The 16,449-nt window shown below is 49.1% G+C and overlaps 1 protein-coding gene across 1 annotated transcript; it reads right to left on the reverse strand.

Moving 5' to 3' along the window:
• Positions 1 to 7,233: 7,233 nt before the first annotated feature.
• LOC125449580 (transmembrane protein 17B-like) lies at positions 7,234 to 13,566 on the reverse strand. The gene is made up of 4 exons (XM_048525403.2): positions 13,288 to 13,566; positions 11,132 to 11,235; positions 10,208 to 10,321; positions 7,234 to 9,838 (listed from the first exon to the last, which is right to left on the reverse strand). Exons 1-4 carry the CDS (start codon positions 13,400 to 13,402, stop codon positions 9,440 to 9,442), a joined length of 732 nt encoding a protein of 243 aa, XP_048381360.2. The 5' UTR covers positions 13,403 to 13,566; the 3' UTR covers positions 7,234 to 9,439.
• Between the last annotated feature and the right edge of the window lie 2,883 nt (positions 13,567 to 16,449).

Raw genomic sequence — 16,449 nt, forward strand, 5'->3', positions numbered from 1 at the left:
CTGTTCCCTTCTTTTATACCCTTCATGACATAGCAATTTCTTACAATAGGATTGGTCCTATTTTGTCACAACCATCAGATTTATATTTAATTGGTTTTTGTTATTTAAGTGCTTGGTTCAAATTGATTAGCTAAATTCAAAATCCTGTTGTCTTGGTAAAAGCTGCTGCTGTAGCTTGTTGATACAAATGTTTCAGTTTGGGTGCTCTCTGAGTACTTGCAAACTTTAAAGCTGCTGCTCAGAGGCATCCATTTTTCATCTGTAAGCATAGAAGAAGAACATCATCTTTTAAAGGGACCTGGCACTGCTTTAACCCCCGAGCATTTTACACACACCAAATTCTGACTTCCTGCCTCCCAATCCACAAGTACTCTGCCCAACTTTGCAACAAATGTTGTTGAACGGTTGTGTGGCATTACTTGAAGGTTTCACATTTATGTAGCACTTTGCCCAGCTGATAGATTCCCTCATTTTCTCTACCACAACTGTCCAGATCCAGCTCCTCGATCTCCTGAACCATCATTAATGCCTTTCAGAGAACCTTACAGTTAAATGTTTTAAGTGGACATTTTGTGAATCTTTTTGCCTTCGTTGGAGGTAAGACATCTTCCACTACCATCTCCAAGGAGACAATATAATATCTCAAGAAGCCTTTTCTTGATTTCTCTCACTTTCCAGGTTCTGCACACAACTGTTGATTTTTTTTCAGCCAGTGTGCTACATTTGAGATTGTTTCAGAATATAGTTCTCTCCAGTAAAACCCCATCTGTTTAGCTCATTTGGTGATGACAGGCCAATGAAGAAAAAGTGAAACAAATTTAAATTTGTCATCAGTGTTCCATTTATTAAGCGTTCTCTCCATTTGGTTACTAGTGTACTTTGAGATTTCAATAATATAGTGACAAAATAATTCAAAATGGAATGACTGAACATGTAGCTAACACCATCAATTGTCTAGAATTTCCATCATAAATGCAGAGGTCTAATTGGAAATAGGGACCTTGTGCTGGTAAAATTGTCCTCTTTTAAACACAACAATTTTGGAGCAAATTCCCCAGTAGGTCAAATTATCTAATTTCAAAAGCATTTCTTCAGAAACATAATGATATCTTCAGAACAACATTTCTTTAAGACACCTAAGGCGAATTAAGGAGCACCCTTGTCCTGGTTGTGACTGCTGGTGTCTGGGATCCTTCTTTTTGCTGTGCTTCCAGCATTGAATGCAGAACTGTGCAGAAGCAAGGATTATAGCACATAGAGTACAACTTCTCAAGCTGCTCAAAATATTCCAGAACATCTGAAGCAAGATGTCCAGCTGCAGAGCAGCTTTAGAAATATTACTTCACTGTGCCTTCATTGAATGCCAGGATATCAACAGTTTGGGTTGATCTGACATTTCCAAGAGTCTGCAGTTTCCACACAGAACTTGTTCCCAACACTGAGCAGCATTTCAGCAATTGTCCTTTATAAAACAAAGAACAATGTGAGGCATTTCACAGAATTGCTCAGGCCCTAAATCTAGACTCATGACCATTGCTGCTCAGCGTCTTGGTGAAATCGATGGTTTTCTGGAAAAGATCCCAAGTCATCCACTATGAACAATATTTTCTCTGACTCTTTCCACACACAGTAACCAGTTTGCAAAATGGGGGAAGAAATCTAGTACCTCATTGTTTAAGCACGTTTCCCTATGGATGAAATTCAACTGCTGAACTTTGAATGGAAAGATCACATCGATCTCTCGGTATATTTCACCTGCCCCACCATGGATTGTTTTCTATATTGTGGTACTTTTTCTAAAACTGGAGGGCCTAATGATGAGGGTTATATCTGAGACTCCTGTCTTAACACAATGTTTTCTCACTAAACGATCTAATGGTATTTCTTCTGATTAATTTTTCTCAGCTTTCCTCCAGAATTCTCCTTCCATACACCTACTCTTCGGTGCATTGTCAATGCTTATTCCTGCTCACCCAATGAAGCAACGATTGTTACTTTGGTGTATCTTTCACTCAGAGGAAATCTCCAAATTCTTTTGTTCCCTCCAGTGATTCTAATGTATTCATTCTTTTTGCAAAGGTAGTCTTTGTGCTGCTGTCCTATTTCTGGAATTAAAATATTCAAAAGCTCAAAATCATCATTCATAGGAATAATAGTTAACAGCGTGATGTTATGAACAGAATGCTGACCAATTAACTGTGAAAATGTCCCCCACAAAGAAACATACTGCAATTACTGTTGTGTGTATCTTTGTTGCTGTGAAACAAATGTTGCATCGATCATTCATTTTGAAATCACTCAGATTTATTGCAGTTGTTTGAAATAGCCTTTCATATGGGCAGGGAGTGGAATACTGGTAATGTCTCCAAGTTAGTAATGCACAGCCCCAGGCTCATTATATGGAGGACATTGGTTCGAATCCAGCCATGGCAGGCAGTGACATTCATATATAATAAAAAGCTGGATTTACATCTGACCTGGTCAACAGTTTCAGTCTGACTTAGAGGAGGAATTCTGCCATCCTTACTTGGTCTGGCTGACACATGACTCCAGACCCACAGCAACGTGGCATACTTTGGACTTCCCTTGGATGTGGACACTGACAAAAGTATCTAAAACATAAACTCTGCACAAAAGTATCCTATCTCACATCACAACAAATCATAGCGTGCTCTAAGAACATACAATCACAGCTGATCTCAGCTTAACCTCAACTCCATGCCATGGAAATATTGTGGGCATTAGAATATGTCAAAGTCTAGGAATCCTGCAGTGAGTAAACCCTCCAACACCAACACAGATAGGAGTACTGAATACCATCTGCAAGAAACATCCCAGAAATGGAGCCTCCTGCAACAGCACCATCCAAACCCATGGCAATAACTGCCCAGACAGAAAAGGGCAGCAGATACAGGGGAACACCACCAGCTGCGTTCCTCTACAAGTTACTCACCCTCCTGACCTCCAACGGATGAAGGGTCTAGGCCCGAAACGTCAGCTTTTGTGCTCCTAAGATGCTGCTTGGCCTGCTATGTTCATCTAGCTCCACACTTTGTCATCCAAATATACCATTATTTGTTCACTGTCCCTTGATCAAAGCCTTATAACTCACCACTCAACAGCTTTGTTCATGTAACTACACAGTACCTATCTCTATAGCCTCCTCCAGCCCCTACACCCGTCCCTATCTCTGTAACCCCCTCCAGCCCCTACACCCCCTCCCTGTCTCTGTAACCCGCTCCAGCCCCTACACCCCCTCCCTGTCTCTGTAACACCCTCCAGCCCCTACACCCCCTCCCTATCTCTGTACCCTCCTCCAGCCCCTACACCCCCTCCCTATCTCTGTAACCCCCTCCAGCCCCTACACCCCCTCCCTATCTATGTAACCCCCTCCAGCCCCTACACCCCCTCCCTATCTCTGTAACCCCCTCCAGCCCCTACACCCCCTCCCTATCTCTGTAACCCCCTCCAGCCCCTACACCCCCTCCCTATCTCTGTAACCCCCTCCAGCCCCTACACCCCCTCCCTATCTCTGTAACCCCCTCCAGCCCCTACACCCCCTCCCTATCTCTGTATCCCCTTCCAGCACCTACACCCCCTCCCTATCTCTGTAACACCCTCTAGCCCCTACACCCCTTCCCTGTCTCTGTAACCCCCTCCAGCCCCTACACCCCTCCTCGTCTCGGTAACGTCCTACAACGCTGCAAGACCTCGGTGCTGCTCTGTCGATCCCCTCCTCTCAATTTTAGTCGCTTTCGATGCGTTAGTTTGAAGCGCATTGGGAGGATTCTGCTGTCGAAGAGGTGCTACAGCAACGCAGATTCCTGTGGTCGAACCCTGAATCTGAGGAACGGAGAGTTGGAGTTGGGCGATGGAGAGGGCAAGGGGGGCACTGGTGCTCCCACCGTCACACCCAGGAATGAGCAGCTCGCTGTTGCCACAGAAGGTAGCTCGCAGTCGGCGACATGCTGAAGGCTTTGGGGCTGTTTCTGGTGAAAGTGGTGTTGGAAGGATGCAGAGGGAGGCAGTGGTCTTGGGGGGGGGGGGGGGGGGAGGAGGTATCTCTCCCTCCTTCCCTCGCTCAACCTTTCTCTGTCCTGTCCTCTCTCAATTTCTCCTTCGCCTTTTCCTTCTTTACCCCTCCTCTCTCGCTTTCACTACCCTTTCTGTCTCTCCCTCTCCTCCCTCGTTCATCCTTTCTCTTTCATTCTCTCTCGCCAATTTTCTCCACCTTGCTCGCCGTCGCTGTCTTCCTCTGTCTCTCACTATTTCTTTCCCTCTCACACCCTTTCTATGTCTGGCTCACTTTTCTTCTCCCTCTCTGACTCATACACTCTCTCACAACGCTTTCTCACTCGTCATTCCTCCCTCGCCTTTTCTGTTTCTCTCCCTTTCTCTCTCGCCCTCAATCGCTCATCTTTTCTCTCAGTCTCATCTTGCGTGCTCTTTCCATCTCTCATCCGCCCTTTCTCTGACACACACCACAGACTTTCTCTCTTTCACTCACCCTTTCTATGTTTCGCACTTATCCTTCTTCTTTCTCAACCTTTCGATCGATCTTTACTCCTCCCTTTACTCTTCCATTTGCCTAATCTCTCTTTCCTTTTGGTTCCTGTTCATCTTCTCTCTCTCCATTGTCTTTTTTTCTCTCTCCCTTTCTCCTTCCCTTTCTCTCCATCTTTCTCTCCCTCCCTCACCCTGTCGACCTGCCGTTCTCTCCTCCTTTTACTTGCCCTTTCTCACTTCTCTTTTGGATCGTCATTCACTCTTTATCTCTCCGTCTTTCTTTCTCTCTCACTCTCTCTCTTGCTGTGCGTGTGTAAATATGTGCATGTCAGTATGTCTGTGTGTATGACTATGTACGTGGGTATCTTTGTGTCAGTGAGTGTGTGTGTGTGCGTGGTATTTACAGTCCCCAGTGGAGGGAGATTGCTGTAGCCGCCGGGATATCTGGGTGTGACACTACCCTGAGTTTAAATATTTTTAATACGATTTCTATCAATCAGCTACTTCCCAGCTTTTATAGATGAACTGTTGATGAAACAGTTGAGTAGCCATGCGATATCCCTGGTAATACTGTTAGGAAGTAAGTCTATTTGTTTCGTAATCCTACATTCCATTGTACAACAGATTTATATTTAATTGTCCAATAAACTTATTTTCAATTGTGTACTTTGCTCGTTCATGTTATATGCATTTGTATAATAAACGTGTTCATTTGTATAATAGAGATAATGGGAACTGCAGATGCTGGAGAATCCAAGATAATAAAGTGTGGAGCTGGATGAACACAGCAGGCCAAGCAGCATCTCAGGACCACAAAAGCTGACGTTTCGGCCCGAGACCCTTCATCAGAGAGGTCCACCCCCCCATTTCTGATGAAAGGTCTAGGCCTGAAACGTCAGCTTTTGTGGTCCTGAGATGCTGCTTGGCCTGCTGTGTTCATCCAGCTTCGCACTTTTATTATCTCATTTGTATAATAAACGTGTTCATTCGTACAAAAGGTGTGTTGATTTGTGTAACAAGAAAGTTTGAGTGATAAATGTTTGTTTCAGAATTCCAACATTCGCAGTTCTTGATTTTATACAATCACACAGCATTAACCAAAACCTACAGCAATATAAATATAGCCACAAGTTCAGAGGTGGGGACAGAGGTGAGTTTCATGGCTTTTAGAGTTGCTGTGTGCATCATTTGGTCTTTTTGTGTATATTTGTCTGTGTGTGTACACACGCATATGTTTGTATAGCTGTGTGTGTGTGCAAGTTGCCTGTCTCCATATATCTACATGTTTATGTCTGTCAGTATATTTGTGTCTTGAATTTTGTAAAATTCATTCACAGGATGAGGGCGTCACTGGTTAGGTCAGCATTTATTGCCCATTCCTAATTGCCCAGAGGAGAGTTAGGAGTCATCTACATGCTGTGGGTCTGGAGTCAGGCCAGCTAAGTATGGCAGTTTCCTTCCCTAAAGATATTAGGAAACCAGATGGGTTTGTTCTCACAAGTGACAATGGATTCATGGTCATCATAAAACATAGAACATAGAACATTACAGCGCAGAACAGGCCCTTTGGCCCTCGATGTTGTGCCGACCTGTGAAATCAATCTGAAGCCCATCTAACCTACACTATTCCACTATCATCCATATGCTCATCCAATGACCATTTAAATGCCCTTAAAGTTGGTGAGTCTACTATCGTTGCAGGCAGGACATTCCATGGTTAATCTAGCTGTTTATTTAATTCAAATTCCACCATCCACAAATACAGTGTGTGTACGTCTCTGTACGTGTGTGTGTGTCTGTGTGTGCATACTTCTGTTTGAGTATTTGCCTGTGGTTCTGTGTGTCTGACTCAGCGTCTGTTTCTCCAGGTTAACAAGTTACAACTCCTGCAGACCTCGTGGGGGGAAGATGGTGTCTTCTTTCTGGTAGGAGACCAGCTGGTCATACTGATCACAGTGCAGGCCATTCATCAATATTAGCTAACTCCTCCACAACCATTATCCAGCAGCCCTGCCCAGACGCCACAAAAAGATCAGTGCAAATCTGCATCGGGTTCCAGGGAGCGGCTACTAGGTTGAAGGTGGGATCACTGGGAACACAGGAAGGGCCAAGCAGACATCTGCAAACAGTAGGCCAGGTGCAGCTGCTGTCTTGGAAAAAAGACCAGGCTGGCTCTGAACTTTGCTGGGACACTGTTGGAGATTGCAGCTGGGACAGGAGCCATCTTCAAAATGCTCAGCCCCTGCCTCCATCTCTCCACGGAGTGAGGCAAAGCTGGAGTGCAATGTCAGCCTGCACAGGGCTAGCACAAAGATAGAAGGGCCAAGTGAAGGTCTCTCAAGCACAGTTGAGAAAGAAACTACATCTCTGCATGAGGTTAAAGGGGGTCCCTAATGAAGACTGGATTGTTGCCACAAAGTGAATCCATGACTGTGACATGTTTCTACGAGAGCACGCTGCCCGTTGAGATCAAGTGTCTGCTAAAATACAAGGGTGTTTGTATACACAAACATTTGAAAATTGATTCGAAAGGAAATAAAAGGTTTACAGAATAGTTTGAAAATGGTGTGAACTTCACCTTCCAACTTTACTTTCAAACAGAAATCTGTGCTGAGAACAGTTTGTTCCCAAGAACACTCAAAGTTTGACTGACATCCCATTTGAACTCAAAATTTGGGAATTGTTTAAAAGGAGGAGACCGGTAAGCATAAAAATAAGAGAAATACCTTGTTTGTATGCTCAGGACGGTTTATTTTGTAGAAAGTACTCTTGAAAATAAAGTACAAAAGAAGTATTTTTAGGGCGATAAAAATGTAAAAGTCAGTTTCGAAGGATCAGAATGATCAGTTCCTGAAAACAGTCAGTAAAATTACAACATGAAGTCATCTGGTGACTCAGGGCCCCCTCCATCTCAGGCCAGCAGAGAGTTCTTCCTTTTGCTGACAGTTTTTAAATCATTTCTATCACACGAAGGCCACATTGCAGGATTTTTCAACAAGCCAGAATTTTGGATGTTTCTAAATTTGTTCACTTTTTTCGTACATCTGATTAAAATGATCCAGCAGATCAAAGAAGTGAAAGGAATTCAAAATTCAGACAGCATGCTCCGTATGCGCTGGTACACAGAGTCAGCCAGGGCCCATACTCGAGAATGATGTCTTTTATGTTCTGTAGGCATCCACAGCTTGATATTAAGTGTTCCAGTGGCTTCATTGTGGGAGGTTTATGAAACCATGAGGGGCATTGATAAGGTGAATACACAAGGTCTTTTCCCAGGGTAGGGGAGTCCAAAACCAGAGGGCAAAGGTTTAAGGTGGAGCGGGGGGGAGATAATTAAAAGGGACCGAAGGGACAACATTTTCACGCACAGGGTGGCGTGTGTATGGAATGAACTGCCAGAGGAAGTGGTGGAGGCTGGTATAACTTTTAAAAGGCATCTGGACGGGTACAAGAAGAGGAAATGTTTAGAGGGAATGAAAGGCAGGCAAATGAGACTAGTTCAGTTCAGGATACCTGGTCAGCACAGATGAGTTGGACTCCATTTAAATAAGAAATTAGGGAACCAAATGCATCCTTCTGAAATGTATAAGTCAGTGACGATTGGAAGAGGTCAGTCAGGATATTCCCAACTCAGAGTGGGGACTGTTGGAAATTGGGGTCTGTTTAAGACTAAATTTCTTAATATTTACTGAGGAGTCTGAGAGTGCATCTAACTGCCAATACAGCAGAATGAACTCTCCACATTTCTACTGAATGAAAAAGGGAATCATCACAAGAATCATGGAGGTCAAGATGGCCTACTGAAGTGCAACAACAATTTCTCTGGTGTCACACACTCACTTTCCTCGGTGGATTGCTTGGAAAAGAAGTTTGCTTCCTTGTAAAGAATGGCAGACAAACCTTCAGTCAAAGGTGGGCACCATCCTGGGATCGTGAGCAGCTGCTTTGGTCATCGGCCGAGAGGGTTCAGGTAGGTAACTGTCACTGCCCAGAGTGCCAGTCCCTGACGTATTCTCAACGGGGAGCAGGGGAGAGAAAGAGGAGGCGGGGAGACAGTGTATGAGAGAAGAAGAGAGACAGAGAGAGAGAGACAAGGACAGGGAGAGACAGGAGGGAGCGTAAGAGAGAGGGAGAGGGTAAAGTATGAGAGAGCGGGGGGGGGGTCAGACTGTGACAGACCAAGAGTGTGAGAGAAAAGGAGAGGGTGTGTGTGAGAGGGTGAGGGTGTGAGAGAAGGAGAGGGTAAATCCACAAACCACAAACCACAATCTTCTCAGAACAGATAGATTCCCCTCGCTGAGGCCAAGGGATGAATGAAAACTGACCCTATCAAGCACCAAAGGCCGGGAGAGATCAGGAATGAACACTCCCCGAGTCTAACCACACTGCCTTGCTCCCCCCATTCTATAGAACAGCTTCAGAACCAGGAAATCACTCTCAGCTCATCTTGTCTATCATTATCCAATGGAATCATATACCGGATCTGAAACTTCTTGACAAAGTGAATAAACTCTATCAGCGAAGTGTTACCACAAACCACACCTCCCAAACCCAGCAGTAACAAGCCAGTGAAGGACAGAGTTGTTAGTGGGTGGTCTCAGCAAATATCTCACCATTAACCAACAGCATCTGGGAAAAATAAACCCAATGCGGACACAATGGCATTGTCGGTGTGGGATCAGTTCACAGCTGATGCTGGTCTTCTGTGTTCTCAAACGGTTGGATGTGCTGGACGGAAGGAAGTCTCCATTTATGGATAAGAGAAAGTCGATGTGGTCATTGATAGAGAGCAGTCACTAATCATCGGGAGAACAGCGTTCACCCAGAGGCTGGGGGGGGAAGGAGAGCCACAGAAGGATAGAGACCAATAAGGGCACCTCCAGATATTGTACCCGACTCCGTCTCCACGCGCCGTCCCTTGTCGAAATCCAGATCAAGCTGTGGTGCCCCAGTCGATGCCGCCTTGAGCAGTCAGGCCGTGGTTGTGGGTGCTGTCAGTGCCACCCCAGGGTGGGTAGGCAGGAAGACTGTGCCTCACGTTGAGGGTAGCACCCAAGCCGTGGCCTGGTGATGGTGATGGCAGGGCCAGGCTGTCTCTGCGACCCTCCAGGCTGTGGAAGTGGGTGATGTGAAAGCGGATCTCCAGCTGGTGGACCATACGGCGGAGGTTGCTGAAGGTGAGCACGGTTTCAGTAAGCAGCATGGCGATGAAGACCACGTTCACACAGTACTCCAGCGGCAGCACCAAGAGCCGTGGGTTACAGCAATCAAACAGCGCCATGGGGATCTGCAACAGCAAACTCAGCAACCAGAAACCAGCCAACTCGGGCACCTGAGGAGGCAGGGGGGGGTGGGGGGTGGGGAGTGGTTAAGGGGAAGGAGGTACCAGGAGGTGGAGGGGAGAAAACAAGAAAAACTCAGGCGCAGCAATCACACCATGGCCAGCCCTGACTGCCCACTGCAGGGTCCGAATACTCAACCACACCCCTCATCCCCTTCCCTGTACTCCCCATTTAATCTCACATCCCCATTTCCACCCCCCACCACCTCCCCACAGCCCCTCGCCAACCCCATTCACCCCAATCCCCATCATCTCCTCCCACACCCTCCCCCATTCCAGTCATCCTCATGCCTTCCCCCAACCCCTCCCCTCCATCCCTATCACCTCTCCCCCACCCACATACACCCCAGCCCTACTAACCTTCTCCCGAAGGTTGCCAATGTAGCCCAGATAGAGGCGGATCACTTCAACGAGGGAGATGAGGACCAGCAGGACAGTGAGCACGATGCGGTAGTAAGTGCTCAGCACTTGGTACTGGGAGAGACAGGCCGAGAGAGAGAGAGACACAGAGACAGAATGTGAGAGAGAGAGAGAGGAGAGAGAGCGATCAAGGGTGCCAGACAGACAGAGAGAGAAAGATTAGGTGGAGCAAGAGAAACAGAGATAGACCAATACAGGGAGAGATTGAGTGGGAAACAGAGAGACAGAAAGAGAAAGAGAAACAGAGAGAGAAAGAGAATAGACGAGTTGGGGGAAATAGAGTTTAGAGGGAGAAGGAGAGGGAGACGGAGAAAAACAGACAGACCAAGACAGTGGGATGGGGGGGTGCAGAGAGGAAGCAGGGCCGAGATGGAGGGGGGGGGGAACAGGACAAAAGGGGAGACAGCAGGGAGTATTCGAGAGAAGTAGGGATGAAGAGATGAGAGAGAGAGACGCAATCGAGAGAGGGACAAACAGGGGAAAAGAGGTGCAGCGAGATGGGGAAAGAGGCGGAGGGTAGGAAGAAAGGAGAGCGAGCCGAGAAAGGGAGGGACAGAGGGAGAAGAGAGTTTCAGGAAGATGAGGAGGAAAGGGAGTTGGGGGAAGGCAAAGGGTGAGAGACGGAGAGATGGTGACAAAGTCAGAGACAGAGAGTGAGACAGAAACAAAGACAGCAAAAATTAGACGTATTGCCAAAACACAGTGAATTCTCACAGACACCGGTCTATAATACCCCATCACTCGATAGCAACACTCACGTTGCACCTCCATTAGCCCTTCTGATGCTGAGCCATTTGGTCTGAACCTCCCTCTGGGTCACCGGACTACTTACCTCCCATAATTCCTAATTGCACACAATCCTACCTTCAGCTCCAACATGATGATTTCACACAGCCACCAGAACGGGAAGAAATAGAGGTTAAAGCAGAGGCATATCTGTAGAGGGAGACTGGTCGCACTCTCTTGTCCTAGAGAGAGGGAGAAAGACACTGGGAATGAGAGAGAGAAAGACAGAGTCTGGTTTTGTGATAGTCGTCAGCGGCGAGGGACGGCCACCGGGCGCGGGACTGCCGTCAGCGGCGAGGGACGGCCACCGGGCGCGGGACTGCCGTCAGCGGCGAGGGACGGCCACCGGGCGCGGGACTGCCGTCAGCGGCGAGGGACGGCCACCGGGCGCGGGACTGCCGTCAGCAGTTAGTGATGGCGTCTGGGCGCGCGATTACAGTCAGCGGTTAGTGACGGCGTCCGGGCGCGCGATGACAGTCAGCGGTTAGGGACGGTGTCCGGGCGCGCGATTACAGTCAGCGGTTAGGGACGGCGACCGGGCCAGCGATTACAGTCAGCGGTTATTGACGGCGTCCGGGCGCGCGATTACAGTCAGCGGTTAGGGACGGCGTCCGGGCGCGCGATTACAGTCAGCGGTTAGGGATAGCAACCGGGCGCGTCACCAGTGTCCCCTGGTAATACCAATCCCCCCTCCAATTATCACCGGCCACACCCCCACCGATAATACCGATCCCTCCATACCCCCGGTATTACCAATTATCCACACCAGTATTACTGATCCCCCACGTTATTACCAATCCCCACCGTGGTAAAATAGGTCATCCCTCAGCCCGTATTACCAATTTCTCCCCCACAGTATTACAAATTGCACTCTCCCCCCATATTTCCTATCCCCTCCCCCCCAGGTATTACCACTCCCTTGTATTAAGGCCCCCTGGTGATCCTGATCCCTCCGTCCCCGGTGTTACCGATCCGCATACCCCCCATATAACTCCCCCCTCCCCCAAGTTAACTCCCGCCCTGGTGTTACCCCCCCCCCCAGGTGTTGTTACTGATCCCCCGCCCCTGGTATAACCCCCCCATGTTACCTCCTCCGGTGTCACCGATTCCCCCCAACCGGGTATACCCCCCGCTGTTACCAATCCCCCCCCCCCAGGTATTCCCCCCCACCCTGGTATACCCCACTGCTGTTACTGATCCCCCTCCAGTATACCCCTCCCTAGTGTTACCCCACCCCAGTTTAACGCCCTCCCTGGTGTTACCAATCCACACCCCGCCCCCGGTATAACTCCCCCCCGGTGTTGTTACCAATCCCCCCCTGGTATAACACCCCTCCAAGTTACCCCCTCCAATGTCACCGATTTCCCCCCCCACCACGTAAACCCCCCCGCTGTTTCCAATCCCTCCCCCCCAGGTATATACTCCCTCGGTATCCCCCCCTGCTGTTACCAATCCCACCAGTATACCCCTCCCCAATGTTACCGATCCCCGCCCCCCCCCCCGGTGTTCCCCCACCGTGTTACCGAACCCCCCCTGCCGGTGTTGCAGATTCCGCCCCCCCCCCCCCGGTATAACACCACCCCCCGGTGTTCCCAATCCCCCCCTGGCATACCCCCCCCCCGGTATACCCCCTCCCCAATGTTACCGATCCCCGCCCCCCCCCCCCCGGTGTTCCCCCACCGTGTCACCGAACCCCCCCGCCGGTGTTACAGATTCCACCCCCCCCCCGGTATAACACCCCCCCCCCCAACGGTGTTCCCGATCCCCCCCCCCCCCACTTTTACCCCACCCCCGTATGCCCTGCTAGAGTTACCAATTCCGTCCCCCCTCCCCCGGTATAACCCCCCGATCAGTGTTCACCCCCTCCGGTATAACCCCCCCCCCGTATAACCCCCTCCCCCGGTGTTACCCCCCCGGTATAACCCCCCCCCCCCCCCGGTGTTACCCCCCCCCCGGTATAACCCCCCCGCGGTGTTACCCCCCCCCCCGGTGTTACCCCCCGGTATAACCCCCCCGAGGTGTTACCCCCCCCCGGTGTAAACCCCCCCGGTATAAACCCCCCCCCCCGGTGTTACCCCCCCAGTATAACCCCCCCGCGGTGTTACCCCCCCCGGTATAACCCCCCTCCCCCGTGTTACCCCCCCCGGTATAAACCCCCCCCCCCCGTGTTACCCCCCCCGGTATAAACCCCCCCCCCGTGTTACCCCCCCCGGTATAAACCCCCCCGGTGTTACCGATGGGGCAGGCCGCCTGCCTCCGGTCCAACGGGACGTTGTTGCTGCTGAAGACGCTCTGACTGAAGTGACTGAGCTTCCGGCGGAGCGGCTCCGGGAGGGGGCTGCCCTCCATCCCCCCCCGGTACCAGCCCTGACCCCTCTACCCCCGGGGGGCGGGGGGGATGGGCTTCAGTCCCGGGGAGTCGGAGCCGGTTTCTTCTGGTGGGAAGGGACGGCACCGGCGACGGTTGGTGAGATCGCCAGCATCAAAGATGGCGACAGAGCGGTGCGCAAGCTGCAGTGGGGCGCCATCTTTAATATTGGCACCGTGGCTGGTGGGGTCACAGGTCAATCACTGATACACGAAGTGGGAACATCAGTCTGAATTTGCAGCGATCGATTCCCTGAAGGTGCCAGCGAGATTTGAGAAGATTTGTAGCTCAGGTTGAGGTTCTGGATGTGAGTTTGCTCGCTGAGCTGGAAGGTTGGTTAGAAAAAAGGGCCCTATCTGGTAACTGGGCCCAGCTGGCGCCTTCCCCAACTTGTCAGGGGGCCAACTGGGACTGTGAGGGGAGACGACTGCCGGGGCATTTTCTTTGCTTTGTTATTTTTTCTTCTTTGTTTGTTTTTTTTTCCCTTTAGTTGGTGTACGTACCCCCCGGGTAACCCGGAGAGGCTTGCATGACTGGGTAGGTGTATAAATGTGTTTTATTGTTTGCACATCTTATGAATAAAGTATATTTTTTCAAATAAAAAAAAGTGACGAAATGTCTGAAAACTAACCTTCCAGCTCAGCGAGCAAACTCACGTCCATTCCCTAAGGTCTTCCTGATGAAGTTAAATGGGTGTAGGTGCTGTTCAGTTATTGGACGCCCTGACGTCTGAAATATCTGTATATATAGTCTTGTACAAGGTAAAGATGCCTTTGGTTCATTTAAAAACGAAAAGAACTGCAGATGCTGTAAATCAGGAACAAATCAGAAATGCTGGGTGAACACAGCAGGCCAAAGCACCATCAGGGGAGCAGGAAAGCTGACGTTTCAGGTCTGGACCCTTCTTCAGAAGTCATTTCTGATGAAGGGTCCAGACATGAAACGTCAGCTTTCCTGCTCCTCTGGTGCTGCTTGGCCTGCTGTGTTCACCCAGCCCTTCGCCTTGTTATCTCTTTTACAAGGATGGAGCCTGGTCTTCATGGGCCGCATTATGAGGAGAGATTATACAAATGAGGCCTGTTTTCTTTCGGGTTTGGAAGTTTAAGGAGTGATCTAAAAAAAGTCTTCACAACATCAACAGCATGATGGATGGTATTCTCAATATGAAGGCGGGATTTTGTCTCCGCAAGGACTGTGTGGTGGTCACTGTAATGTAATGGACAGATGTATCTGCAGCTGGCAGATTGGTAAGGATGAGGTCAAGTATGTTTTGCCCTCACCACCTGCCTGGACCCAACGTGGCAGCTATGTCCTTTAAGACCTGACCAGCTTGATCACGCTAGGTGGTGGACATTGAAATCCCCTACCCAGAGTACACTTTGTGTCCTTGCCACGTTCAGTTATTCTCCTAAGTGTTGTTCAACATGGAGACATAGCAACTCAGCAGCCAAGAGAGGACAGTACGTGGTAATCAGCAGGAGGTTTCCTTGCCCACGTTTAACCAAAACCATGTGGCTTCATGGGACTGGAGTTAACGTTGAGAACCTCCAGAGCAACTCCCTCCCACCTCAACAGTATCCCATTGTGCTGCCACCTCTGCAGGGTCTGTTCTGCCGGAGAGGCAGGTCATATCCAGGGATGGTGATGGTAGGGTCTGGGACATTGTCGATAAGGCATGCTTCCGTGAGTATGGCTATGTCAGGGTGTTGCTTGACTAGTCTGTGAGACAGCTCTCCCAGTTTTGGCGTTATTTCGCAGATGATAGGAAGGAGGACTTTGCAGGGTTGACAAGATTGTTTGTGCCATTCACTTTTCCAGTGCCTGGCTTGATGACTGGTGTTCCATCATTTCATCAAGAGTTCTTAGCTATTGATACAAATGAGCGGATTCCTTGGAAATTTCAGCGTGAATCACATTGCTGTGGGTCAGGAGTCACATGTAGGCCACACCAGGTGAGGACAGCCGATTTCCTTCCCTGAAGGACATTTTGAGCAAGGTGGGCTTTGCTTGAGAATCAGGAATGATTTTATGGCCATTATTAAACTCTTATTGTCAGATATTTATTGGTGACAAGGTGGTTCAGTGGTTAGCACTGCTGCCTCAGCGTGCCGGGGCGCAGATTCGATTCCAAATGGTGTGTGGAGTTTGCCCATTCTCCCCGTATTTGGACAGGTTTATAAGACCGTAAGACATAGGAGTGGAAGTAAGGCCATTCGGCCCATCGAGTCCACTCTGCCATTTAATCATGGCTGATGGGCATTTCAACACCACTTCCCTGCACTCTCCCCATAGCCCTTGATTCTTTGTGAGATCAAGAATTTATCGATCTCTGCCTTGAAGACATTTAACGTCGTGGCCTCCACTGCGCTCCGTGGCAATGAATTCCACAGGCCCACCACTCTCTGGCTGAAGAAATGTCTCCTCATTTCCGTTTTAAATTTACCCCCTTTAATTCTAAGGCTGTGCCCACGGGTCCTAGTCTCCCTGCCCAACGGAAACAACTTCCCAGCATCCACCCTTTCTAAGCCATACATTATCTTGTAAGTTTCTATTAGATCTTCCCTCAACCTTCTAAACTCTAATGAATACAATCCCAGGGGGATTATTCCAGGGGCTCTGGTTTCCTCTCACAGTGCAAAGATGTGCAGCTTGGGTGGATTGGCTGTAGGAAATGCAGGGTTACAAGGATAGGATAGAGGATTGGGTGGGATGCTCTTCAGATGGGTCAGTGTGGACTCGATGGGCCAAATAGCCTGCTTCCATGCTGTAGGGATTCTACTATTGCACTGACATCCCACAAATTGCCATGGCAGGATTCAAACTCAGTTCTCCAGAATATCCCCCAGGTCTCTGAATTAACAGTTTAGCAATATGGCACGAGCCATCACCTCCCCATGAATTAATTCTAGCTTTTTTTTTAACTGAATGCAAATTCCATCATCTGCCATGCTGGGATTCAAACCCAAATCCCCAGGACATGACTGGATGAATAGTCCAGCAATAATACCAGTAAGCCATTACCCCCCCG

The sequence above is a fragment of the Stegostoma tigrinum genome, chromosome 46 (assembly GCF_030684315.1).
Source record: "Stegostoma tigrinum isolate sSteTig4 chromosome 46, sSteTig4.hap1, whole genome shotgun sequence".
NCBI classification, from domain to species: domain Eukaryota; kingdom Metazoa; phylum Chordata; class Chondrichthyes; order Orectolobiformes; family Stegostomatidae; genus Stegostoma; species Stegostoma tigrinum.